The sequence below is a fragment of the Agelaius phoeniceus genome, chromosome 1, assembly GCF_051311805.1.
Source record: "Agelaius phoeniceus isolate bAgePho1 chromosome 1, bAgePho1.hap1, whole genome shotgun sequence".
NCBI classification, from domain to species: domain Eukaryota; kingdom Metazoa; phylum Chordata; class Aves; order Passeriformes; family Icteridae; genus Agelaius; species Agelaius phoeniceus.
The window spans coordinates 21,108,821-21,136,665 of record NC_135265.1 but is presented as its reverse complement, the minus strand read 5'-3'; the positions used below and the strand labels follow the sequence as shown (position 1 = coordinate 21,136,665).

Here is a 27,845-nt window from a genome sequence, read left to right as displayed (position 1 = left end):
TGGACTGGGGTCTGAATTGCTACACACAGGTCAAACTAATCCCAAATGGACTAATTAAGCAGCCATCTGGCTTTAATATTACTTACTGCTTGTGAAAGATGCAGAGAAACCTGGAGCAGGAGCGTCCTGAGACTGAAATACTGTAGTTATCACATTGTGTGGAGCAACAACAGGATCAGGAGCTGAACTTCCACATCCTGTGGCTAACAAAGCTGCTGCTTCTTCATTATTTCCTCTCCACACCTGGCAAGGACAGATTGGAAATGGTTTAGTGCTTTCAAAGTCTAAGCAGTTTGTGGGAACCCAACAGGAATTACATATGCAGTTTTTCGTTCCATAGACTAAGAGAAATTAGTCTTAGATTCATCTCACAGTAAATCTAAGAGTTCTAAATTGGAGCTAATTACTACAGTCAGTGGAGACAAAAAGGTTCCTCTAAGGAATGAGTCACAGTGAATAATTTAGGTTGCCAGGGACCTCTGAAGGGCATCTGGAGGCCATTTGCTTGAACCCTTGCTGGTAACAGAGCAAACAGATCAGGTCCAGGGAAAAGAGAAAACATATTTTATGCATATCATTAACTACTTCCATTTTAGCTCTGCTTACTTAACTCCATACAACCTATGAATATGCATATCTGTGTATACAAGTAATTATTACTGGTAATCCTTATGTTATTCAGTAAATAAAAATCAAAGCTGTCATGCTAGGTTAATACATAGGCATCAGATAATTCCCAGTGTGGCTAATATTTTTTTTAAATTTATTTTGCATTCACTTTTTCAATGACAAGTATCAAATGAAGTAAAGAGTTACTATAATAACTCTGTCTAATAAAGAAAAAAACACATGATGTTTTAAGGTATTACTTTAATTGCACCAATAGCCAATTGAAGCTCAATCAAACCATGCATCCTAAAAAGCACATGCAAGTTTGGGTAGGTATTTAAGGGAAATCCTCTTCAGGTATTTACTTAAATATGTGCTTGAGGTTCACAGTTTAAGTGCTGAATTTCAAGACACATGTAAAATGAAACATAGGTACAAATGTTTGATGTTTCTTAACATTTAAATATTTTCCTGAATCAGGGTGTTTATTGACAGGATTTAAAATGTCTGTTTAAATAATGAATTATTTACTCTAATAATAAAATTATTTTTGTTGCTGTGTTTGAACAGTTTGAACAGTTTTTTAGTGTAGTTGACACCCCAAAATATATAATATCTGATTTTTAAAAGAATGTGTTTGAAGGAAATTGAGTGGAACTAGTACAACCACATGAAACTATGATTTCTCCAAGCAACCATCCTAGAAAGGAAAGGGTTAGCCAGGGGTGAGTCTGTAAGTGTAAGCATATGAATCACCTCATTCATGCGACCAGGTGTTTGAGGCAATGAATGCTCAAAGGATTAATTTATACAGTCTATAGCCTGGCCAAGGTTTTGCAAAGTCACTATTGATTTTGGATCACTCTCTTTTGGCTGCTCAGTTTGGAATAAATGGAAGAAACTTACATCACTCTACAGCTTTTCAGACCCTTCGGACATTTCAAATTAGACATTCGGAAAAGGAAGTGGGCATCAAAAATTTCAGATCTTCCTCTATGGAGAAAATCTCCAATTGACATAGTTCTGCTTATGTCATTCAAGGCAGTTTAGGAATTTAAAATTAAACACTTTCACTGAGTAGCACTAAGACTTTCATATTAGTGAAATGTATTGTAACATTGAATCAATTAATTCCTGGAGCAGGTTATGAAAAGACAAATCTAATCCCTGTGGGGTTTTTTTAAGAGCCTTAAAAATGAGTGCAACTGTAAATTGGTTGGTATAGATCAGATGTACAGCTGCTCAAGCCTTCCTACATGTTGTAAAATTATGTTTGCCCTTTATTCCATGTGGGAGTTGTATTGCTGGGGAGAAAATGAGTACAAAACCACTGAACATATGCCAAATGCCTGAGAAAAAAATGACACTGAAAAATGTGAGACATGTCCACTCTATTGCTTTGAAAACAATGGGTCTTGACAACATATGAAAGATCAGATTTCTATCTTTGTTTCTGGAAATTAAAAAAATAAGTGCAGCCTGGACAGTCTAAGTACTTATAAAAGAGTTTGGTAGAATTATAGTGTAAAATTCACAGGTTTTTTCTTCACTGGAGTAATTGAAAATAACTTATCTTCATGCTTTATTTTCTCATTATTTTCTGGTTCTGAAATAATATATGCTTTTTGATATTTTTCAATTTTGGGGATGCATGTAGGCTGATGGTTCCACCTCCCTGCTGGAGGTGGAACCTCAAGAACCAATGAAAATTAGAACTTTATACAGACCAGTTCACAAAGCATGCAGAAAATGGACTGTATGATACAAGGACTTCAGTTTACATTTCCCAAATTTTGAGCCTTGACAGTTCAAACCATAACAAATGCAAAACAGGGATCTGAAATAATTATTTTACCTTCACATAACTGGTCTGGCAGCTTCCATTGCTATCTGGAATCTGGAAGTTGCTGTGGAAGTTCACCTCCAAGTGATTGCTTTCATGTGTAATGATGGTCCATGTGCATCTGCTGTTCATGGGAAAGTTTTGAGGCCAGTGAGGGGACTTGATTGTACCATTATCTGAGTGAATGATTCCACCACAGCCTGGAAAGAATAGCAACAGATGGGAGAAATGTTTAAATATTTTTGAGTGGTGTTGTGTTCAGCTTTGAATGGTTGTTTGCTTCTGTGGCTGCAAAACTGAGAGAGGAAAGCCCTGATACTCACTGCAACTTCATTTACCCCTCCTGATTTTCTTTCTCCCACCCCTGCAGCTGGGACGTAGTTACACTCTAGAGGTGTCTCTTTGTACTTCACTTTATTTTCTCCACAAGCTCATTCTTGCCACTTCATAGCCTTTTACAAGGTCCATCTATAAACCCCTGGCAATTTGAAGTGAATATTGCTTTGGAAGAGTGCAGGGGTCAGGAGTACGTCTAAAACTGCAGGTTCCCCACACCCCACAGCATGCACATTGTGACAGAGAGCCATTCAGAAAAGCACTCTTGGGACAAAAAACAGTCTATTGACATGTCCTTTTTTCTTCTCACTCTGCAACATGCAAATATTGCAGTTCCACATGTGAATCTGTTCAAGCTACATCCGTTTACCCAGGGCAAAATGGTGACCTCCCCCACTAGGCAGCCCTGTGGATTTCAGTGGAATTATGGGATGGGCTGAAAAACATGCCTTCAAAAATTGCTAACAGATTCATTTATAAAGGCCAATCGCTGGTCATGGCTCTGTGGCAGCTCATGATTTTACACAGAATAAGTTTAGTTAATTTGAAACATATTTGCAAATACCATGCCAAGAATAATTTATTAGGGCTATGTGTACAGTACTATTATTTCAGATACAGTGTAGTAAAAGGATGAATAAAGGGCAAAAAAAAGGTTTTGTAACATCCTAGTTTTTTCCTCTTAGTTTAAAAAATATATAACAGCTTCAATAGGAAGATGTTATTTTTCATTCTTCTCTGTTAGAAATGGCAATTGTGTTTAGAAGGATGTGAAGCCAAGTTTTGGTCACAATACAGAATGCAGACCTGAAGTTTCTCAGTGAAGAAATGAGAAGAAAGTTGAAGAAAGTAAACTATATATATATATATAAATGAAAACTCTCAGAGAGAATATGCCTATGCACATGGCACATGTAGGCTAATGTCTACTACACCATTGAAGAGAGGGCTTCATTGCACATGAAATCTCGGGGAACAGTGTCAAAAACTTGCTAAAATGACAGTGTATATTCGTGCAAGCATAGACTATTGATATGTTTAAGAAGACACTCCATCAACTAACTGTGTGAATACAGCTGCATCATTAGTGGACAGAAAGATGATCAGGATCAGCCAGAAGGTTTGCAGCTGGAGGTAACACTAGGAGCATGTGCCAGCTCTGTACTGAGCTGGCATTTCTGTCAGCTGTAATTTCTGCTGTAATTTCTGCCCTGCCGCCATCTACCTTTAGTCCTTTAACGACTTCCTGAAGTACACTGCACAAATGGTGAGCTGCAGAGTGATGATAATTTCAAGAGAAGGAAGGTAGCTTTGAGAAATGTACCAATCAACCCTTGTGTATATCACCTTCAGAAGAGTACCAACATCTCCATCACAGTGCAAGAGTTCTAGGCTGCTGTCACATCTGCTCTTTGAGATGTTCTGTCTGCCTCTCTGTTCTGGAATTCACTTCTTCCTAGTTTTAAGTGTTTAAACCAAATCAAACTGTGGAACAATTGTTATTCATGAAGTGAAATGTCTCATAGTCCTTGACAATAGATACCACTGCTGGGAGGGTAATGGTAATGGTTTCAATTTATGGCCATCAAGAAACTGCCAGTAGGAGGTTTAAAAAGTACAAAATCAATCCAAATTTGAATTCATTGCATAAGATCAGAAAGCACTGGATAAATACTTAATTTTTTTAGTACTGGCTTCTTTCAAGGATCCTGAAGATGATGGCATGCCTTTCTTTTGTTCTTTAATGAAAACTTACCCAAAGATTCTGCTGTCCATGTTGCATAAAAGCCACCTCCTTGAAGGGAGTGATCAGAATTAAAGATGACGACAAGCTTGTTGGAACCAGAGCGAATAGTCCCAGGTGAGGTGTTTCCACAATACCTCCCTATGACAGGAGACCCTGGAGAGCCACCATTCAGGATAGTAACAGAATCCCACTTACAAACTGGATGGTTTTCAATGTGGAAGGCTGTAAAAGTAAGCTGCAACACACAAAGGTGACATTGAGGAGCTAAAACCAGTCACTCTCGGGGAGGGTATAAAGCAATTCCAGACAGATCCTGTAGCAATCGTGGCACAATGATTTCTGGGTACACTTAGAAATCTGACCCTCACTTCATGTCAGGGTCTATTGATTGGAACTATTGATTGGAATCTTGCCACTATAAGTAACAGCAGCTACTTAGCTTGAAGACAGAAGTGGAAGAGGAATTCATAGGTTCAAAACTGGCATCATTGTGTCTTAACCATATTTTGAAACAAAGTATGTGCTTCGAAACAGTGCTGAATATGTACAGGTGTTGAACACTTTCCTGCATGCAAAGTTTCTGCTCATGAAATATAACCAGCTATGCAAGCAAAAGGCCTTGGATTTTTTTTTCTTCCTATTATTTTGAATCAATACACTAGCAGTTGCTAAAAATAATGTTTCTTTCCACCAAAACAGAAATAGTTCTGTGGTTCATTCCCGTGGGCCTGGATGCATCACATAAACAGACTGGGCAGCTCCTGACCTTGTCTCCCTCCCACACCAATGCCATTTGTCCTTGGAGAGATATGCTCACACCTGGGATTTCCAGTTCAAACATTTAGACTGCTGGTTCTGTACACTCCAGCATTTGTTGATGCTGAAATATTGATGTACACTAGTAACTGCCTGGCCTTGTTTCCATCAGTTTTGGGATTTTTAAAGTAAGTTTCAGGAGCAGGATCTTTGTAGAAAAGTTTAGCAAATATGCAGGATTTTTTCCTGTACCTTTTGTCTTCACTTCCAAAAGAACCTCTCTAAGACTAAATACAAATTTAGCTGTAATAGTTTAAATTCAGAACATTGCCAGCAACTGAAACTGGCAGCTTATACTGGAAAAAATTAGTCTGCCTTCACTGAGAATGCTGCTACTCAGTCCTTTCAAAACAGAAATCTGCTTTCATCTGATTAAAATTAGTTCTGCTTTAAACTAGTTTGTGGATTAAATAGAAATCTTGTGATCTACTAAAATAATCCTATATTCCCTGAAATAAGTACATAAGCAGTGGTCAGAATATCAAGTAGTGGAAGAATTAGGACTGTTCAGTGAATTAAGTTTTGCACTCCTTGGTCATAAAGGTGCTTAAATTGGTCTGTCAGGAGTTTGACTCAAGAAAGTAGCACCTCAGGCAGACTTTTAATACCTATTGGGAAATTGGAGCAACATTTCATTGATGTAATTTGTACCAGAAATCATATATGTTCCAGACTACCCAGTAAGACACAAAAGTAACTTTGTAGCGGCTTGAAACTTTCCTGCAGAGAAGAAAACTTTCCCGAACTTTCCTTCAGCCTCATGTTTATTCCCATGATAGTGAGAATATCCATGAACATCTAATACAATGAGTTATTTCAGTTTTGTAAACATAGCAAGTCACTGTTTAAAGGAGAAGTCAGTGCTATGTTTTGAAGTCAAGTAATACAAGGATCCTTCTGTTTTTCAGAAAGGACAATCTTCAAATATTTTTTTGCGTTATCTTCATTCCCTCTTTTAGTTAAAATCAATGGGAAGATATTTAATTATTCCACATTCCCGATTTTCCAAACTGTCTTAAATCTGTTCCGCAAAACTCAGAATGTACTTCTCAAACTGCCTGCTGTGCATACAATTGTGACAAGTTACTCACAGTGATGGTTTCACCTTCAGGGGCTTCCAACACCCAGGAGCAGCGATTCAGACTGCTGTAAGGCTGTGGGTAGTTAGGGCTTGAGATAACTCCCCCTTCCCCTGACTGTACTCCACCACAGGCTGCAGAAAAAAAAGTAATGTTTAATGTTTCAATGCATTTTCAGAACACAACACTATAATCAAATGAGTGGAAGATTATTCAGATTGTAATAGTAATAAAATATATTTAAGACGTGCAGATAGAGTTAAAGGTGAACAATTTATCTGGGGAATTCCAAGTTTTAAAATCTTAATCATTGAATGCTGAGTAAAAGGATGCAACGACCTTGAAGCTTTGCATTTATTCTGATGCTTAATATAACTCTGCAAAACCTTTGCCAGCTGACACATCTGCCTCTTCCACCTTATCGTCCATTTGTTTATCTCAAGCAAAGCAGTGCCATCCTTGGACCAACACAATGAAGTAAAAAAGTTTCTGATGTGTCTAGATAAGCCCCAAGGCTAAAATCAGCTGTGACAGGAAGAGTAGCTGTTCTGGCACACAAATGGCAGAGTGGTGTAATTTGCACTGATACGGCTTCAAGTAGATTTCAAAATGAGTGCAAAGGTTTCAAGCAGCAGAATGCATTGCAGCTCTGCTAGCACTCCAGAGACCTATCTGAAGTAAGTCAAACTTGGCTCTTATTACCTGTTACATCCCCATTCCCAAGAGCAACCAGCTGCTCTGAGTGTTGCAAAATCTCAAATGTGGTTTGGGGAATGCCAACTGTGAGGCAGAAAATCAGAGTTCAACTGCTAGCACATGCTTGCTTTAGAAGATATAAATAGTGGCTAGCACTGTGTAACTTTTGAGGACCTCTTTGAGAGTTGATCCCATCATGACTATTCCCCATATCACCAAATGACTGGCAACACTCCCCAGAAGTGCCTCAGTTAGCCAAGGCAGCAGTCTATTGAGCCATTTACCTTCAAACGTGTAATGGGCCGAGAATCCTTTATCTTCTGTGTTTGCATCACTGACAAATTGTACCCAGACCTGGGGGGCAGCTATAACTAGTGGCACAGATGGTGCAGCCTGACCACAAAGTCTGGCTATTAGCTCTCCATCAGCATTCCCTAAGCCAAGGAAAAAAAAAAGAAACAAAACCCATATCACTTTTTGAGTCCTGAAAGAGCTACAATAATATAAAGGAATAGTGCAAACATGCAAGTCATTCTGTTTTGACAAGAAAATGGAGAAGAGTACATATCACACTTAGTAACTGATTATTTCTTATGGATATAAGCAGAGTTTTGCAATTCATTGTTAAGATCTAAATCTTGGCAACAAGAAAGTTCTCTCCAAAGTTATAGCAGTGACCCTTTTAATACCCTGGGCTCCTTTTCTCCCCTTCCTGCACATTTTCATATGTCATATCAGACACACAAAATCCTCACTGTTCTGCCTCAAAATGACAGACTTTTTGGGGCAGAACAGTGGAAAGAGATGCCTTAAGGACCATATCACATTGCCACCTATTGAACCTTTGTTTTTGTGACATCCTCATTAAAGTCAACAGGGACTTTGAGTTTTCTACTGTATTAGGATGTGCACCATTCATGAACCAACTGTCATCACTGTATTAAAAGTGGCATCACTTTCCCAAGGAACTCAACATATTGTTCTCTGTATGAAAAAGAAAAAAAAAAAAAAGGCAGCATTTGCTGAAATCCTTGAAGCCTAAAAGGAAAGCATAACAAGGGCCACTGTTCTTGAGTGACACTGAATCTTTTGAATCTTTGCTCAAGTTGGCGAGCTCCTATTTATCACATTGCTAAAAGCAGTTTCTGTTTATTACTGATAAATTCCCAGGAGAAAGAAAGTGAGGGTAATAGTGTTCCTCATGACATCCCGGCAATGCCATTCCTAAGTTCATTTCTCTAATAATAATAGCAGCTTGCTGGTCTTAAAAGTATCCATTCAAAACCAGCTCCTAGCTCTGTACTAAGTGGCTGGCCATTCTTGTGAAGAAGGCAGTAGAGCAAGAGGGGAAAATTTTGGGTGCTCTTCAAAGCCTTTTCAGAGTTATTGCTAATCATGGGTTGGTTGAGTAACTTCACATTTCCATCATATGCAAGTGACACAGCCACCATTTGAAATGCCTTGAAGCACAAGGAGGAAAAGGGACATATAATAAAAATCTATCAAGCAGATTACACAGAGAAATGGTACAAACTGTCTTGATAACATGCACTAAAAATTATATTGAGCTGTACAAGCAGAAAACATTAATGATAAATTGTGTTCAGGAAAAAGTAGTAATAACTACTTTTAGCATTAGTATATGAAACATGTTTTCATTTTTGCACATTTTATGAGGTGATTAACTATGCGACAGATGTCACTCAGGTTACTCAGTCTCTACAGTGTGAAAAGTGATACCAATCATTGCTTTCATGAATGGCCAGCTGGCCAGAGATCTAGATTGTTGATAAACAGAAAAAGAAAACAGAAATATTTTGCTGTAACATTTCATTCAAACTGAAGGGAAAGGTCTGAAAGACAAAATGAAGAGTCTTCCACAAAAGCCAAAAGTTAGGAATATATTTCACTGTAGCAATATGTAGCTCAGCTGTATTACCATGTACAACCTACATGCATGTGCATGATCATCTAACAAGCTAATACTTTACCCTAAAAAATTTGAAATACTTATTTTATCTATTTAGCTTAAATATTAGTCATTGAACTACAGTCAATTCTGCTTTTAATTTTTTTTTTTATTTGAGTGCCATGAAGTGTGTTGTACGGGCATCACAAAAGAATTTTGCACATCTCAGTTCTATTTGGGGTCTCTTGGGTCTGTTAAAGCAAACTTTCCCTAACTATGCATCTGCTTTGTCAAGAGTCTTAAACATCACCTGTCTGCTGATTTTAGTGTCATTCTGCACTACTGCATCTCAGTGCTCATTAAATGCTACTTGTCAGCATACACAGGTGAATGAGGGCACTCGGCTTTTGACACCAGGCTAGCTGTGAAATTGGAGGTCCATTAGTAGTGCTGAAATGGACACTGGTACTTAGATGACAAAATTGTGTAGAACAAAACAAGACTACAATTTCTTTCTTTCAATTTTCTTTGATTGTATTGCCTGGAGGCCTGAGGCTCATGATAAAGTGAGAGCAGCAGGAATGGGTGAGTAACAAAGCAAATATATTTTACTGTTTCTTCTCTGAGTTTTTTTTCTATTATTTTCCAGCTCCAGTGCATACATGGAAGAGAACTGCTAGGCTAAAAAGCTCTGCAGGGTCTGGCTCTACACTGGGCAAACCAATGCTATACAACCAAAAGCTCTTGCTCAAATGAGTGCAGATAAGGATGGGACAGATTCCTGCTCTCAGTCTTTCCACATGTTTCAGAAAGCATTTCCTGGTAAATTAAAACCTGCTGTGTCTGGGACTCACAGGTACAGCCTTTCCATGAAGACAGCTGCAGCTTTCATTCTACATTTGGCATTAGCTGAGAGACTTCCATGTGACATTTCCAGTTGCTTGCTCTTGTGGATAAAGATGCTCAAATATGCAGGGATATCACTGGTGCGTTAATCCTGTGATTTTTTTTTTTCATTTAAAATGCTTTAGTGTTTTGCAATGTATTCTCACTGGAAATAAGTATTTATTTTTGAAGAGTCATCTTATAGAACATAAAAAAGGATGGATGTGATGCATTCCAGAGGCTATGAATAATTCAAACATTCTTTACTCCATTCCTGCTGTCCCTGGAGATACTTCAGGACCAGGGAGAGAATGGGAGTGGACCAAATAAATTATTTTGATGACTGCAAATGCCATCTCTCAAGCAAATGAAGTGGAATTCATATTGTCCCATGTAAAGAGAGAGTCAGGTGAGTATTGCAAACAGCAAAACTAGTTATGTTCCCAAGATGTCTATCCAGTTTTCCATTCTCTCTCCTGAAAGAACATGTGACCAAATCCATGCATCCATTCCTCTGGTAGTGAAATCCCACTTCTTATCATGGATGCTACATGGAAGGCAGGATTTGAACACTCTCAAATGTACAGATTCTACAACAGCCACTCCCTGCAAATATATATGAATGAGATTTGGCACAAACAGAGTTGTACAACCAGAATCTTGATAGGCTTCATCCATTCCCCTGCTGAACATACAAACCTATTCGTAGCTCTAGGTAGTCATACTGGCAGTTCTGGTGATGTTCCAAGTGGAAATCCTCAAAAGATATATAAATGGATGAATTGTAGTGAGAGGGATTTTCAATGATCCATTCACAGCTCAGGTTACTTGTGTAATTTCCGATGCCATCATAACCAGGAGAAGAGAAATCCCCACCTGTATGTGCCATCAGGATTCCACCACAAACTGCAGAAACAAAATATGGTTTATTTAAAACTAGTACTAAGTCTTGTATGAGGAATCTTTCCCCTTTTCATTCAGATAAGCTCACATCAGGAAGCACGTGCTGATTAGATCAAAACCTTTTCCATCTTCTAACTTTTGTATAACTTACTGCTCTGTACAAGAGAATTCTTCCCTGTTTCCCTGGAATTTATTGGCAAATCTTTAAAAACGTACATGTAAAGCAAAGAACAATTATTTACAGGATCAAATAAAATGTTTCAGCAGCACTATCAATATAACAGGCATTATTTGATATTTTGATAAAATCTCACTACAGCTTCAGTTCAGTATTGTTCAGCCCTACTCATTACCCAATTCTAGGCTCAAGAGAATAAAATTCATGGAAGATATCCTCAATGCCATAGTAGGATCCCTGGGGTGGGAGCTGGAAAATAAGTTCAAAAGGCTCAAGGCTGTAGTAGTAAGGCTGTGCCAGCTGCCTCCTCTCTGGAGGCTGAGCTTGCAAAAGTAGGTTAGCTGCACTCTTTCACAAGCTACAATAAATTAATTACCCCCCTGAGTAATAAGGAAGCACTTGAATTATTCAATTTGTCTATAGCACTATGCTTTTTGAAACTTTTCATGGAATAATGCCACTTCAGACCATCTTTTATTCAAGACTCTGTACAAAAAAATAAATCAGTAGGGGCAGCAGGGACTGTCATCCATACGAAGCCACATGAAGTCCATTGCTCACAGAGATTCTCCATTTTTTTTCAAGTTCTTTCAGCAAATTAAAGATAAATATCCATTCCCATCCAGAGATGAAAGAGAAAAAAGGTATCAGAGATTTGTTATCTGTTTAGGTAATTTTGTTTTCTACTACTCTAGCTATGAAATTACTTACCAGAGATCATCACTTAAGTAAAAAACATACACTACCTGCATCTTCACTAGAGGTGTATGAGACACTGAAGCCTCTGGCTGCACGGGACATATCTGTCACCAAAATGACTTTCATTGTGTTTCCAGTGGATTTCACCTCAGTGCCTGGATTTAGCTCCCCACACAGCTTGGCCAGCTGGGGAGAGTTTTGCCGAAGGCCATTGTAAACCTGTGGAGTTAAAATAAACTCTTATGACACCAATATACAGTCATCAGAGCATCTCCTGTATCATTTAAGAGTGTTTACACCCTTTAATACAAAATTCACTGATGTCCCTCACAAGGGGTTAGCTCTCAAATTTACCCAAACCTTGGAAGAAACTTTCATTGCCTTGAGTGGATGAGGCACTGAAGTAAACATCAAAATAACTTGCTTATTTTGGTGAGATACAAACATATTCTCTCACTCTCTCTTTCTCTCTCTCTCCTTTTTCAAACAGAAATTGATTTTTTTAGTGAGAAGAATACTGTGGTTTAGCTCAATATTTATATATTCAATCACTTAATAATGCCAGCTACTAATCATATAAATTTCATTTCAAATCATTATCTTTTAAATCCAACATGATCTTTATCAAAATCTTCTCCAACATACTGAGTGCTGGTGTGCATTTCTGATTATTTCAAACATTTCACTTTTTGATGATGCAGGGATATTTTGCTCCATTTCCTTCATGCACCCTTTAGCCTAGGAATTATTTTCCTTCTTTCTACTCTGCAGTGCAAGCAAGGCAGAAATTATGTTTCCCACTGAGACTTGGAATATATTAGAGTATTGAAGGCATAAAAGCCAGCAGGAAAAATTTTCCTTCAAGAGATCATTATCTGATAAAAAGCCTGCTGCCAAAGGTTTGTCTAAAGTATCTGTGAAGAAGAACAAGGGAAACACCATCTACAAACCTCAAGGGATGAATAGCTACTTCAGCCCCCCATGCTTGCACTTGGATAGGCTTCTGATCATCCTACAGTTAATTCCTGTGTTTGCACTGCTTATCTGAGGAAGTAGGAAGCTAAACTCTACCTCACATTCCTGCAAATTCATAGAGGAATCAAATTTTTGAGGCATTTGTACATCTGACCAGGTCCAGGTCTGCGTGCCAGGCTTGAATTTTTTTTCACTAAATAACCAGAAATCAAAAATAAACATGGTAATGTAACCAATATCCACCTTTTTTTCAAGATTGAGACTGAGAATACAAGTAAAGTTTCCTGGAGTCTCTCTATCTTTAGTTCAGAGCACCTGTCATGGTATGACAGGAAGTAGGGTTTCTGGGATATGCTGTGGTCACCAATAGGTGTTCAGATTTTAATATTAGCACCTGGTGTGGCCACTGAGGACAATGGATACGCCTCTGAGAACACAGGGGTTAAAAAGCAGAGCACTCCTGGGGAAGTTCTCTTGGGTTTCCGCGAGGGAAGCAGGTCAGTCCTGCCCCGGCCCAGCTGCTGGCTGGGAGAGGGAGGGGAAAAGCCATGGGGCCAGGAGAGGTAGGCCTGACCCTGAGGGTGGAAGGGTGGAAGAGAGAGAGAGACACCGGGAGCCATCGGGCAGTCCCCACCAGGAGACAGAGAGAGAGAGAGGCCGCTTGTGGGAGTCTCCAGGCGGGCAGAGCCCGAGTTTTTAACCCCTTCTTGGACAATGAAAACTTTACAGAACATTAACCTTTCCTAACCTCTAACCTAGAAGGTTTTTAACCCCTTCTTGGACAATGAAAACTTTACAGAACATTAACCTTTCCTAACCTCTTCCTAGAAGAGAGATAGAGTAGAAGATGAAGAAGGAAATGGGCAAGTGTGATGAAAGTCTGAGCAAGTGAAAGATGTCGGGAGAGAAGAATCTTAGGTGAGAAGAGATGATAGAGTGGCTTAGCTGGACTCTTCTTGTTATAGCCATGGACAGAACCATGTTCCTTGTGACACAGAGACTGCATCCAGGGGGAGGCAATGGCTCAGAACTGAGAGGGTTCAGTGTTGGTACCCCTTGGCCCCAGGAGGTGAAATTGGGGGGGGACAGGTGTCCCAAAAGTAAGACTGCACTCTTTTTGGAACGGGACAAAGAATCCTTAAAAGACGAACCTAAAAGCAGCTCTGGTCCATGTTCAGTAGTGAGAGCACTAGACATGAAAAGCAGAGGTCACCATAGCAGATGTTCTCTGAGCAGTGCCACAAGTGACATGGAAACACACGAAGTTTCAACAGTGTTTCCAAGGAAAGCCTATAGCACAAGACTCCTCTCCTCTTGATGAACTGAGAATTGATTGTCTGAAGGGTAGTACTAGACCAAGAGTTGAAATTTGAAAGATAGACATATTAGAAATTTGGTGGGGGGAGGAGGAAATGTATTTGTAAAGTTTTATTTTCCTTGTGTGTTCCTTTTTACGTATAGTTGTAGTGTAGTTAATAAAGTTTTCTTTATCTCTAAGTGAGAGCCTGCTTTGCTTATTCCTAGTCACATCTCACAGCAAAAACCAGAAAGTGTGTTTTCATAAAGAACACTGGCATTGTGCCAGCATCAAACCATGATATACCCGTTTGTTGCAATCCCTGGCTTTTTCTACTTTTTTTTAGTGGACAGCAAAAAATAAAAACAGCAGTAGATACTTCCTAAGTCAATAAAACCAGCTAAGTCAATAGAACTGATTGATGGATTTTGTTTGCCCAGAAAAGAGACATTGAAAGCTTTCAAAAACCCAAGAGTTTTTTTAAATAGTTGATAAAAAGACAACTCCAATGATTCCTTTAAGCCTTCTACTCTACCTGGGCCACAATTTCAAAATTTCCATACTCCAAAACAAGGAGATGAGTTTAGATGCTCTACAGAAATAACTTTCTCTCATTTATCTTTCCCCAGATTAAATTATGATTTGTCTAAAAACCATACATAGACCTGTAAGTGACTTTTCAGCTTTATTACATTCCTTAATTCTCTACAAAGGGATTAGGAGGAGCAGTTTCTGACTCTACACCCAATACTCACAGCCACATAATCTGATGAGCAGCTCCAGTGCTCTTCAGTTTTCATGTCATTAAAGGTTAGGGTGACACGTCGGCCTTCTTCCACTGTGATCCTCCATTCACACACTCGGTTATGTGGGTATAAGTTGGGATAGTTGGGTGAAGTAAATGTTCCAACAGGTGCAGTAAGATCCCCACCACATTCTGAAAGATCCAAATATTGGTACACTTCTCAGACTAAAGCATTGCTTATAGAATTGTAGCAAAAAAACCCCAAAACAATACTGTGAGAAAAAGAGATCCTGAGAGGATTTGATCCCCCTACTCTGTCCATGTATTTGTCTAAACAGCCAAGTTCCTGCCAGTCTTTATCGCTCAGTCCTAAAAGCAGCCGAGTACTAACTGACCACAGCAACTCCTTTTAGTCTAATTGTTAATATTTCCTTCTCTGAAGGCCTCATCCCAGGCTTCAGAAGCCTGGGTGACCCACAGGCTTTGATGCCATATGATACAAGCCTCTCATTGTGGCAAAACTGAGACATTTCTGACTATGGTCTGTGGTATAAGTTGTTCCCTGAGAGAATATTTGAACCCTACAAATCCAACCTTCAGTGCTGGAATCAAAGCGCAGTCTGAATCCCCGGGCATTGACTGATCCATCAGTGACAAACTTGACATAAGCAAAACTGTCAGAGGTGTCCACAGCATGAGGGAGAGTATTACCACAGTACCTGGCCAACAAATTTCCTGCAAAAATCACATAGAGAAAGAGAAATTTATATCAATATTTTATTCATATTTCTATTGAAGGGTCACTTTCCAATTTAACTGGACAGGCAGAAGTAAACTAGTGGAATTGAGTTATTGCTGGCAAATAGAAGGGTTTTGTTTGCCTTACTTTGCACCATCAAGCAAGGCAGACACAAGCAAATACTGCACATTGAAAAGGCTCACTTTATACCCAAAGGGAAATGCTTTCAGGATCCTCAGGTGAGGTTTCCTAGTAGTACTAGGGAGGGGAAGACAAACACTGAAATAATTCTCAGACCAGAAGCGTTGTATTCTCGGATCTCCAGGAAGTCATTTGTGCACTCAGCAGAGCTTTGAATATCTAGGCCTTCTAGTCTGATGGTAAGATAGTGGCCCCAGGGACCCTGCAGAAACCATTCACACAGCAGGTTGTCTTGATAATGAAGGTCAGGATACCCTGTGCTTTCGATGATGCCCGTTTGTCCTACCACTGTCCCACCACAGGGAGCTGCAAAAGGAAGAATATTATTTAGTTGACTGAAGAACGTCACAGAGATGATCTTTCTCCTAAGTAAGACTTACAGGTAAGGTACAACTGACTTGTTCTCTAACTGTGGTAATAAGACAGGAATTACGTTCCAATTAAAAATCTTCCATGTTCTCAATCTAACAATCAGTCCTGGTTGTTGTTATGTTTTATTTTTTTCACACCCCTCCCCATACCCACATACACCCTGCCATTGCAGACATCCCTTCCTCTCTTTCATATCTCTTACAATTTGATAAACTCACAGTTTTCAATCTAATCTCTATCTATGTCCATATTTACCAGAAAACCTTGCAAACATGTAACAGATAAATTAAAAATAAATAAAATTTGCTAAGTGTGGATCTCAATTCTTTATGACAGACACAAGTTGACTTCTGGTTTGGGTCAACAGTTGAAGTTCAGATTCCTTTTTCCTTTCATCCCTTCCCATTCACTCCTTCTGATGCCTTAGTGAGTAAGCACTGCACAGTGTGTAAAACAGCTAATAATTGTTAATTTTCTCTCTCTGAACACTCATTTCTCTGCAGTACCTGCAAACATAAGTTTGTAGTAGTAAGGCATACAGTAAACATGTGCTTACAGGCATATGGTGTGACTCTGGGGGTGGTCATGTGTAGGTCCAGGAGCTGGACCTTGATTATCCTTGTGGTTCCTTACCAAACCAGGATATTCTATGACTCTATGAAAAACTAATTCCCAGGTGGATTTTTTTTTTAGTGGATTCTGTGTCTGTTAGTTACAATCTTTCCATGGCAGTAACAATTGTGTTCATATGGTCAGTTCTGTGAGTCATTAGTGCTTTGTTTCAGGATGACTGGCATTCAGCTAAGATACTGCAAATCTGTTACAGTTAAATGTAAATTATGGCTTCATATACTAATAAATATATGTATATATGCAAGCTTCTTCAGTTTTTAAATTCAGAAATATGATAGCACTCTATTTTGGCTTTAGTGTTTCAGATGTAATGCAATGAGCAAAATTCTGTATAAAACAATATATTTCACTACTTTGCCTTTGAGAAATTAACAGTCCTAAGCTTTCCTATATAAGTGATACTAACATAATGAAGGTCAGGATAGCCTGTGCTTTTGATGACACCAGTGCAGTGTCCTGATATGTTCTGAAGATCATTAACATTATCAAACCCAAAAAAGTATCATAATTCTGAATCTGATCAAGAACTATTTTTTCTTGTCTTTGAATTTTTTTTATAGTGCTTTCTAACTCTGTTTTTGCAGCTAGAGAACAAGTAACTAAAGTATTTCTTTCCCAGATGGCAAATAATGGTTTTCATAGCTCATTCCTTTTCCAGTCCATTATTATGCTGCCCCTGTTTATCTAGCAGCTTTATTATATATTTATTTACATTTACATAGAGAAGCTCCTAATTTGTTATTCTACTGCCAATTCTCAGCTGATCTTCACATTCCCCTTCAGAACCCTGCTCACGAAAGTGACACTAAGTTTGCAGGCTGAAAATCAAACATGTTATATGATTTTATCCACACTGACCTTTTTCCTACTGCTCCTTTGACAACTGGCTTTGGCAAGTGGCTATCCAGTGGTTGTTTCTGCTACTTCTGGTCTATGAGCTCTTTCTTATTAATATTCCCCTAATTTTCAGCTCTTGCCAGGTGCAGAACATGCTGATTTTCTGATGCCTTAGCTCTAACAGTAACTGAAAGAGACATGTTCCTGTCAGCCCATCCCACAGGTCTGATTTGAGCCCTATTACAAAAGTCTAACACTTGAACCCAAAATCTTCTTTAAAATCATAGAAACTGACAAATGCAAGCATTACCAATGGAGTATTTAGCATTGAATCCCACGTGTGTGGCGCTGTTGTCAGACCTGAACCTCAGGTACATGACAGCTCCTGAAGATCTCTGTGAGCCTGGCCTCAAAGCTCCACAGAGCCTGGCAATGAGGGGGGCACTGGAGTCAGCGCCGCTGCGCAGCTCGAGGTAACTGGAAGTGCAGCTGGAAGAGGAGACAATTTTCTTTTCAGTGTATGGCAGTAGTGGTTCAAAATCATTCCAGTATGTGCACAAAAGCATGAAGCTGTAGTGAATTAGATTGGTTTCCATGCAGTGTAACCAGGACAGAATCAAGAAGATCATAATTTATTGCAGTTATGTAATAATTGAATTAAAAGAAGTGCTAGAAACATTGAGAAAGATTCATCTAAAACTCAGTCTATGATCAGATCAGATCTGACAGGAGCAAATTCTGGATAGGGATATGAACAGCACTGGTGAAGTAGTTGTGATCATAAATACATTTTATTGGCAGGATTCAGATTCAGCAGATATTCCCTATTAGTCTCACAGAGAAGTGTTGAATTAAAGGACAACAAGAAGAGAGATTAAGAGAATAAAAATGCAATTCTGGGGTCTAATTATGTGGGCATACAAAGACGCCAAATATCTTAACTATAAGCTTTGCCTTCAGAATGGTGCAGTGTCCTGGATACCAGAAAGGACACCTTTGGGATTCTCCATCCTTCACTACTTTTCCTGGATATGGTTTCACAGGCTCACCTTTGCCTTACAGCCCCTACAAATGAAGCTACATCAGCTGGAAAATAACCTTATTTTATGGTCCAGACAGGGAGTGCAAAATGTGTAGACACCTGGCAAACCAGCTGCCAGGCAATGGAGGAGAGAGGCAAAGTGATATGGTGGCTTTAAAAGCACCCAAGAGTTCAAATTACTGAAAACCTGAATATGAAAGAACTATGGGGCATAGACTTCACCGAAAGCACCTTCCTATCATGGATGTTTCCACTTTTTCTGTCATACTAGTTTCTTTTATGCATAGCAATGTCCTAGGAATGTAAGCCAATGACCTGATAGCTTCAGTGATCTCTCAAAAATTTCTTAACACTATTTGATTTTAAATATAGAAGTGTTTGTTCTCTGGGAGGAATTAGAGAAAGTAACAGAGAAAGAAAAATCAGAATGGAGTCTGAAGAAAAATAGGCAAAACAATGTGGATGTATACTTTGGTGAAGGTTCAATGTAAAACTGATCTTCAAATTGCAGCTCTACTGCATGTCCATTGGGAGCAGTTATGGTCCAGACACAGTCAGCATGAGGAGGGTAATTGCTCGGGTAGTTGGGGGAAGGTATGTATCCACTGGGGTTGAAATCACTGATATAAATGTTCCCTCCACAGGCTGGGAAAGAAAAGATCACCAGTAAAAAACAACATGAAAAGGAAATGGGTGAGGCATCAAAAAATGACTTATCACTATATTCCAACAGAGTTTCCTTTTGATGTCATATAGTCGCATAGAAAAAACAAATGCATTTTATTGCTTGCTGTGGAAAAGCATTTTAATGCAGTAGAATCCTATACTCCTGTGCTCCTGCCTACCTAGTCATTCTCATTCCCAAATGTTCAGGGTCCTGAATTGAACTGCTCTTACTTCCTTGCATTGCTTATAAAATGAGCAAAAAACATATTTCTTGCCTTGTTCCTATGCCAATTCCCAAGAGCTAGGAAGCCCACAAGTCAGACCCAGTGAATCATTCCCAACTTCTACTTTTCAAGAACTGAAATGTCTGAGATAATGATGAATGTGTGAGGAATGCCAGTCAGAGCAAACATGAATGTTTGTTCAGGTCCTTTACCTGACAAAAATATCTTTATTTTGACTAGAACCTTTTTGTCCTAAACTCCTCTACATTCTAGCAGTGCTGGTTAACCTGGGGCTTTACTCAGGCTCCATGAATTGAAGTGGTAGAAATGCTATTGTACAGCTTCACCTATTCTCCTCATGAATTCTTTGAAGTAATGTTAATTCTTTGAGGCAGCAGGGAAAATAGGCAGAAATCAAGCACTTAAAGATTTGAGCTGATTGACAGGTTGCCTTAGTTGTTTAGATATTCTGTTTAACAGGTCTCCAGGTGTGCCAAGTGGCATCTGTTATGAACACAGTGGGATAACTGCAAATGCCAAGTTTGTGATTTCCTCCTGGGACCTGGTCTCTATTTTGTTCATTCTTTCAAAGAAGTTAGCTTTGGCAATTAATGTTATTTTCTCAGCTGGGAGTAAATCTTGTGAGAAATGTTGCCACCTTTCTAGACACGCTACCCTGAAAAGCTCCTGACTTCATGTAGCGCTTGCATGGGGCACTAAATGTTCAAAATAAAGTTCTTGTTTCCAGGAGATTTCCCTTTCCTGTATGAATTTTTACATCTCTTCCTAACTGTAGGTGCTACTTCCCTACTAAAGGGTCTCTTTTTTTTTTCTTCTTCTTTTTTTCTTAATCTATCTTTAATATTTTCAGGTTCTGTGGCCTGAGCTAATACTCTTTAAAAAGGAGAAATCTGAGTGTCAGATCAGAAGTCATGCAGTACAGGACATTTTTGCAGACATCTGATTGTACCACGGTTGGGACTTTGAACAAAAATATCCTTCAAGAGGACAAACTCCAAGTTACATATGTATAAGTTGCAGAATTTAAGTTTGTTACCTAGACTTACCTAGACTCTTAGCTTCATATCTCAGTTTGAATCCTTGACCCTCATTGCTACTGTCAGAAGTGAAGTGGACAAACAGCTGATTGTCTGTGGTGTACATGGGGGAGATGGGGCTGCTTCCACAAAAACGTCCATTCCCTCTTGCAGACACCAAAGGTGGGGCAGCATTATCTAACCCATTCTTCAGCTAAAACAGAAATTGCTAATGTTACTCAAGCAAACAGCCCTGGAATGTAAACTTTGTGCACACACCATCTTAATACTTCCAGCCACAGGGGAAAATAATAAACTAGTTATTAATTAATGCATATTAATAAAAGAGAGAGAGAGAGATAGAGAGAAATATCTTTGGTATTTCTCTTTTGGTGGTTGCACCCCATGACATTTTGAGCTGCTCTACTGACACATAAATCTGTAAGATTCAGTAGCTTTAATAGCTTTGAGGGTTTGGTGACCCAGCCAATAACCTCACCTCTATGTAATCTCCAAGGATGCAGGAAGTGTCCTCACTCTTAATCTGGAAAGGCTGTTCAAAATGAACAGCAATGATAGATCCAGTGGCTACCACTACATGCCAGGAACAATTTAGATTAGGAGAATAGTTTTGAGGGTAGTTGGGGGATGTTATCACACCCCTGCTTGTGTGCAAATAGCCTCCACAACCTGAAAAAAAAAGGTAAAAGTTCAAGTAAAGAGAAAAACCCAAAAGGGTCAACTATTCACCTATTCATTTTGAGAAAAACCCTGTCTCCTAAAAGATGTGATGGCTTAAAATAAATTTTGGAATGAGTGTATGAAGAGCTGAGGGGCATATAGGAATGCACATGATGAATGATCTCCCAAATCAGAAGCTTATAGATTTCAAGAAGACATCAAAATTCGTGAGACTGTTCTCCGACTTAGCAGATGAATAAGCAGGCAGCAATGTCAAAGACCTCCCATAGCATGAGTTTATCATTACCCTGTCTGAGGACATTGCTCCTAGCCATGGACCAAAGCACTGCCATCTACTCCAGCTGCCAGTCAGAAAAACTTCCCCAGTTGTCACTGTTGCCTGAATACTTTCCTGGTGCCTCAGCCCATTCAGGAATCTGTCATCATTCCTGAGTTCATGTGGGAGGACTGTTGCTGGAAATTGCTGACATTCCTGATAGAATTTATACAGATTCCTGCATTTATCTCTTTCTGCTTTGAGTCATTTATTTCTTTCTCTTAGCTAAGCATTCTTTCACCCTTCAGCTGAGCTGTTACAAACTTAGGCAAATGCTTTTCTTCCTTCTGAGAAGTGACTGGTCAGGTTGAATCGTGCTTTGTTGCATTAAATTGCTGGAAAAATAGCAAATTTTAGCTTTGTAGAGTCAGAAATTTATTAACACATATTCATGAGAGGTGAATAATTATATGTGTGTGTAATTAATTAAATTGCAGACAGCTCTTAACAATGCCAGACTCTCTTACCCCATTTCTAGCAGCAAGGCAGACATTTATCTGGGGGAGAAGAGAAATGAGTCTTACTTTTGTGATAAGAGGCATTAAAGCCAGCTCCAGTGACACTTGCATCAGACATGAAGTGGATCAACATTGCATCTCCAGTTGATCTTATTGGCCCAGGAGGTTCTCGTCCACACACAGTAGCCAGTACTGGGGAAAGGCTATTGTCTCCTGGGATGAAAGGAACACATTAGTGTTAAAACTGAATTAGTCCACGTGTGCCTGCCTGTTGCTGTGGCTCACACTTTCAGGAAGGTGCTTTTCAAGACCTTTAACCCCTTACAGATTTAGAAATATTTTTATAGATCACCAAATATTTTGCTAGACTTTGCTAATTTTATTTTAACTAGAAGAATGTCTCAAAATAGAGGAAGAGTACTGTTTTAGAGCATGTTCCTGTTGCTATCTAGATTAATTAAGCTCAGTGGAGATGAGAATTTGAGGTATTTGGACCTTGGGTCTCTACTGCACCGTGACAGGGTAGGGCAAGATTGGCTTCTCACCATCTTTGATAATAAGTTTGTCATAGTTGCATGTGCTGTGAGATTCTATGTCTAGTGCCAGGATATTGAGTTCCACAGTGGATCCAGGAGCTCTGATAAGCCACATACAGTCCTCAAAATTTCTGTAATTCAGTGGCCAGCTCGGTGAGAAGAGGAATGAAGGTGTTTCTTCAGTTGTTACAGACCCTCCACATGCGCCTGTCATGGATAAGACAAAAAAAGAAAGCATCCTCTTTTTAAACTGAATACACCCCTCATGTAATATAAGATGACAGTCCTATAATAAAGCACAATGAGGGCACAGTGATTATGTGTGTAGCTACAGTAATGCAGGAATTCTTCAACTTCAACAAAATAGCTAAGAGCATCTACCACAGTTTAACATAAGCTATTGTGCTTGTTTCATATCACAATAGCCAATGATTTAGAATGGTTTTTCAAGAGGGATAATTTGCCATGAAAGCATAACAAATGTTTAGATTTAATTAAATACCTGTGTAAAGAAAAATGATCCTCTAGCAACATGCTCATTTTTAGAACACTGTAAATTAGTACATCTAAGAGTTTCTAGAAGTTGTTTTTTTTAAAGATAGTAAAATGCTTCATTAAAATGTCACTGAAATCTTTCCCTCATTAATAACTTGGGCTTTCTCTAGAGGGGAAGTTTGTTTGGAATTCTTTAAGTAAAGCTGAGTATATCACTGGCTGTACCACTTGTAGCTGTGGAACTCACTGAAAACCCACCTCTAGCAATGGTCTGTGTAACAGCAGAAGCATCCACTGCATACCACTCCAAAAGAAAGCCTCTTCCAGTCACAGAGGAATCTGACTGGAACTGGATTGTCATTGAACTACCAGAGGATGCAAAAGAGGCAGGGTCTGCACCACAGTATGTTGCAACAAGGCGAGCATGAACTGTGGACCCATCATACACCTGCAGAGAGAAGAACAGTGCTGTTGCTCACAGAGCCAGATTTTCATCTTCCCCATACTCAGCAAATTTCCAAGGAGAAAATTACCCTCTTTCAATTAGTGGGGGATCTTTGAACATATCCAAGTTAGAGAGAAACCTCTCTTATAAAAAGGAAATAAAATCTCTCTTTCTTAACTTATATGCAGTTAAAAGTGAAGCTTTCACAGAAGAAGGATCTGAATGGAAGTCATCAAATTCACCTCATTCGCTATCACAGGGCTTCTCTTTGGGGACATAGAACTTTAAAAAAAGTCCAAAGGTACAATTTTTACTCTTGATGGGAAAAAAACCAACAAACCATGATATGCAGGGGAGAGAAAAAGAATTACTTTTCTTTTCTTTCATTTATCTTTTTTCTACCCACTGAGGAACATATGTATTTTGAATTCTATCAGATAAATCTACAGAAATATTTTCTTTATTTTATGTATTTATAACCCAAAATCATGTCTGGTTACAAGGTGCTTCTCCTTTGCCACCTTTTAAGCTTATTTTCTTCTTCTCATCTACCACCCAGTAAAAATGTCCAGTAGAGAAAGCTAGGAATTATTAAATAAACATTAACATTGCATTAATAATTTGATCCTTGAGTGAGATTAAAGACCAGGCTGATTTACACTTACTAAATGTCTAGCTGGTTTAAGAAACTCATTTTGCCTTCAGAGGGACAAAGAAAGGCAGGCTGAGTTAGGAGAAAAAAATGCTGCTAGTATATGACATGAGGTGAAACAAAAAGTTTTATTTCCTTTTTGAACTAATATTACATTTGAATATCAGTAAATTAATAATGAACTGAAAATATTGAACTAGTATTAACTTTCTGAAATAGAAAAAAATTATAATTGATTCATTACCTACTTTAAAAAAAAGAAGAGAGAAGTGATTTACCTTATTTAAGCGGTTATGTTGGCCAAGTTCAGAAAGAAGTTGTATTCTCTATTGTTCACTTTGCTTAGCACTATGAGTGATGTGTTGAAGATGCCCCTGCTTATTGCTGGGGCATTGGACTAGAAAAGCTGTAAAAGGCCCCTTCCAACTCCAAACTATTCCACTATTCTATTTTTTAACCTGGCTAGACTATATTACAGGGGGAGTACAGAGAAACAATCAAATTGCAGGAAAGAGGCACCTTTCTACCACCAGCAGCCAAATTACTGATCCAGAGAGCAAAGAAGGTGCAAGAATTGTTCCTTGTAGGTTTTTAAAATAACTTTATTTTTAGAAGCATTGAGATGTTACTATCACTGTTGTCCTTAACTGAACCAGCATGGAGCCAATTTCAGTCTGGTATCTGACCTGAAATTCTTTAATAGTAATATTCAGGATTGCACCATTGTGGACTTATTTTCAGTAAATTTCAAACTTGGAAATATCTGTTAGGGAGCCAAAGAGTATAAATAAATAAATAATAATTGAATATAGAATTGAATATATTATTGAATATATTCAATATATATGATTGAATATATAATACTCTTCCCATACATAATAATTATTGAAAGGACAACACAGCAAAAACAGTGAGCCACACCACACCCTCAGAAATGCTCCCCATTCATCCTGTAGGTTTCTCTATTCATCCATTTTACTAAAGTTGATGAAAATAAAATAACTTGTCAGAAGGAAATCACCTTTAGATTGTCATACTGGCACCTGTGATCATTTTCAATATCCATCTGCAGGATCCGGCCGTGGATAACCTGGGAAGCGTTAACGCTTATCCGCCACTGGCAATTGGAATTGGGAGGATAACTCCTGGGCCACTGGGGGGAGGCTATTTGTCCTCTCTCTCCCACAATGTCATTTCCAAACACTGAAAAACAAGAAAGAGACAACTAATGCCTCTAATTCATGTACAGTAAAAGAAAAGCTGGGGGACCCATCTGACTTAATTTGCTTAGGACTAGACAGTGCTGTAAGGCTGTAAGACATCTCAGACAGCTCTAAGATGCACCCTCCAATTATTATCTTGTTTTGAGAGTTGCAGTGTTCTCTTTCCTGAAAGAAATTACCCATTTGAGCCACATGGGTCTGTACATATGGGAAGCAGGAAGACAGCACACATAAATTCCCCCCTGACTCTGACTACTTTATGTTCATTTCCACCCATTAAAGAATATTTTTTAAATGCCTGTGCACATTGAGGTCTGAACGATTGATAATTCATTTTGAAAAGGAGTTAAATCTCAAAAGAAGGAAAATTATTAGAAGTTTAGCTTGCATAATCAAAATGGCTGTGGATGTTTAGCTTGAGCAGTCTGTTCATGCAGCAAGTCAGACTGATGTTGGCAGTAGTCCATTGAAATTTTGGATCTATAAATTGGCATAATTTCCTTTTTTCTAATTCTGCTCCCTGGTTGATGGCATCTAGATCCAAACCAGAAGATGGACACTGTCACACCAAAAAAAACCCCAAAAAAACCAAAACAACAAGAAAGCGGAGAAATAAATACTTTTTCTAAATTTGCCAATTGCCTAATAAATATGGTATACTTCCGGCATGTTTACGAGCACTCTTTTACATTCAGTAGAGATTTTACAAAATATTTTTAAAGTGAATTTACAGACCTTTTGACATCAGCAAATATTTTCAATAGACTTTAGAGGGCTAAACAATCCCTTTTTAGAATAATTTCAGAAGTACTATGAAAGAACAATAGTTTTCAATCAAATTACATCTACTTACAGTGAGAGAAGGTGGCCCTGAAGCCAACATCTGTGCCTGAACTGTCTGAGACAAATTTGACCCAGAGGATATGTCCAAAAGTTGATGTATAATTTGAAGGGAGGGAGCTCCCACAGAAGCGTCCTGTCAGTGTCCCGGTGTCACTCCCTTCCCGAATCTCCAGGTAATCCTTGGTGCAGCCATTGCTGTCCTCCAGCTGAAATGCTCTGTTTCAATAGCAGCAGAAGAGCATTAGCACACACAGGAGTGGCACATACTTCAGAGTGTGGCCTGCCAGGCCATTCCTGCCACTGTAGATGGTATCCTTCTGTAAGGCTTAGGAAAAGGGCAGCAACAAATCCCCCAGCACCTGCCAAGGCCACCAATACAGGGCACTCACTTTCCAGCCCCTTATTTTATAATAGAGCTTCAGTGTGCAGAGTTACACATTTTAAAGTGTTCGCAAATGCTTTTAAAATTACTTGGTTCTCCAAGAACAACCATGAAAGCCCTGTATAATCCAGATTTTTCATGTAAATCCAATGAGTGTCGAGTGCAGAGAACATTTTAGCCCCTTCATATGTCTATTATTTCAGCACATTCTGTGGTGAGAAAACAATTGCTGATTTAGTTGCAGTTAACACCTCAGAGGTCAGAAATCCCTTAGCAGTTCCTCCAGAATTATAAAATATCACTGTTTCTCTGGCCTCTCTGACTTTTACATATCTGGGTGTGCAAAATAATAACAAGGATTGTTATCAACACTTCTAAAGTACTTTTTACCCTAGAAAAGGAATGAGATATAGTAATTAAATTATAAATTCTTAATTATTACACCAAGCTGAATGATAAATATATTCTAAAAATTGTCTGTTATTTTAAGTGAATTGCTTTTATACAAACCATCATGGTTTTTAGAAGCAGGCTATGAATATATAGCAAAGATTCCAGAGAGTGCCTCTAATAACCAATGCCTTAGATATTCATGATTTCTGATAGTCTGGTAACAATCTCTCCCTTTCAGATTTGAATATGGCCATATGTGTTCAGCATATCATGCTGTGAAATGGTTCTAACCACTCATCTGGATATATTTCAGAACAATTTAAAGCTAGCCCTCACATTGCAAGACAGACATTGAAGAAAATTAATGCCTCATGCCAAAAAAACTTTATAACCCCTTAAGACTAAATTAAATTAAAAAATAGTGCTTTCTAACATAATTACTCAATAATGTCCAGTATTTTCAGCTTGTCTTTCAGCTATTTGTAACTGAAGAAAAAGAATTAACATCTACTCGGTGTCACTTTATATAAGGGAATGTATGTTCCACTGAAAGTTTCTATTTCACAGTAGAATTTTGGGTTGTTTCTGAAAAGTTACTGCTTATTTTGTGACATTCTGAAAAATGTTCTCAGGCTTTTGGAAAACATTTTGGAAAATGTTTTCAGGCTGTAGTGCTTTTTCTCTGCTTCAGTGAGTAGTGGAGGAATAGAATGTCCTTTTTATTGCATTAGTGAATCAGCACATGCCTAACAAGTTGTGTCTTATGCAGTCAGTGTGTTACCAGAAAAATTTTCCTTTTGCTCTGATTAATTGCAAATGCAGGTTTCAGAGTTAGTTTTGTTTTCCTGCTCATTCTTCATAAGCTTTGCTAAAGGTCAGTGCTCTCTTTCTTGGCAGCAGCCACTGTTTGATGCCCGGAAACGAGGAGGCTC

At 38.6% G+C, this 27,845-nt stretch overlaps 1 protein-coding gene across 1 annotated transcript in view; it reads right to left on the bottom strand.

The window, feature by feature from the left end:
- Positions 1-27,845, bottom strand: part of CUBN (cubilin) — a 144,962-nt gene that overhangs the window by 30,423 nt on the left and 86,694 nt on the right. Inside the window, exons 37-55 of the mRNA XM_077191935.1 lie at positions 26,149-26,354; positions 25,094-25,275; positions 23,234-23,423; positions 22,490-22,687; positions 22,011-22,157; positions 20,968-21,158; positions 20,499-20,682; positions 19,012-19,186; positions 17,810-17,988; positions 15,754-15,963; positions 15,312-15,452; positions 14,728-14,909; positions 11,748-11,919; positions 10,620-10,826; positions 7,411-7,560; positions 6,443-6,564; positions 4,545-4,770; positions 2,465-2,652; positions 87-243 (exon numbers count right to left, since the gene is read on the bottom strand). Coding sequence (XP_077048050.1) covers positions 87-243; positions 2,465-2,652; positions 4,545-4,770; positions 6,443-6,564; positions 7,411-7,560; positions 10,620-10,826; positions 11,748-11,919; positions 14,728-14,909; positions 15,312-15,452; positions 15,754-15,963; positions 17,810-17,988; positions 19,012-19,186; positions 20,499-20,682; positions 20,968-21,158; positions 22,011-22,157; positions 22,490-22,687; positions 23,234-23,423; positions 25,094-25,275; positions 26,149-26,354 — 3,407 coding nt within the window. The remainder of the gene's footprint in view (positions 1-86; positions 244-2,464; positions 2,653-4,544; positions 4,771-6,442; positions 6,565-7,410; positions 7,561-10,619; positions 10,827-11,747; positions 11,920-14,727; positions 14,910-15,311; positions 15,453-15,753; positions 15,964-17,809; positions 17,989-19,011; positions 19,187-20,498; positions 20,683-20,967; positions 21,159-22,010; positions 22,158-22,489; positions 22,688-23,233; positions 23,424-25,093; positions 25,276-26,148; positions 26,355-27,845) is intronic.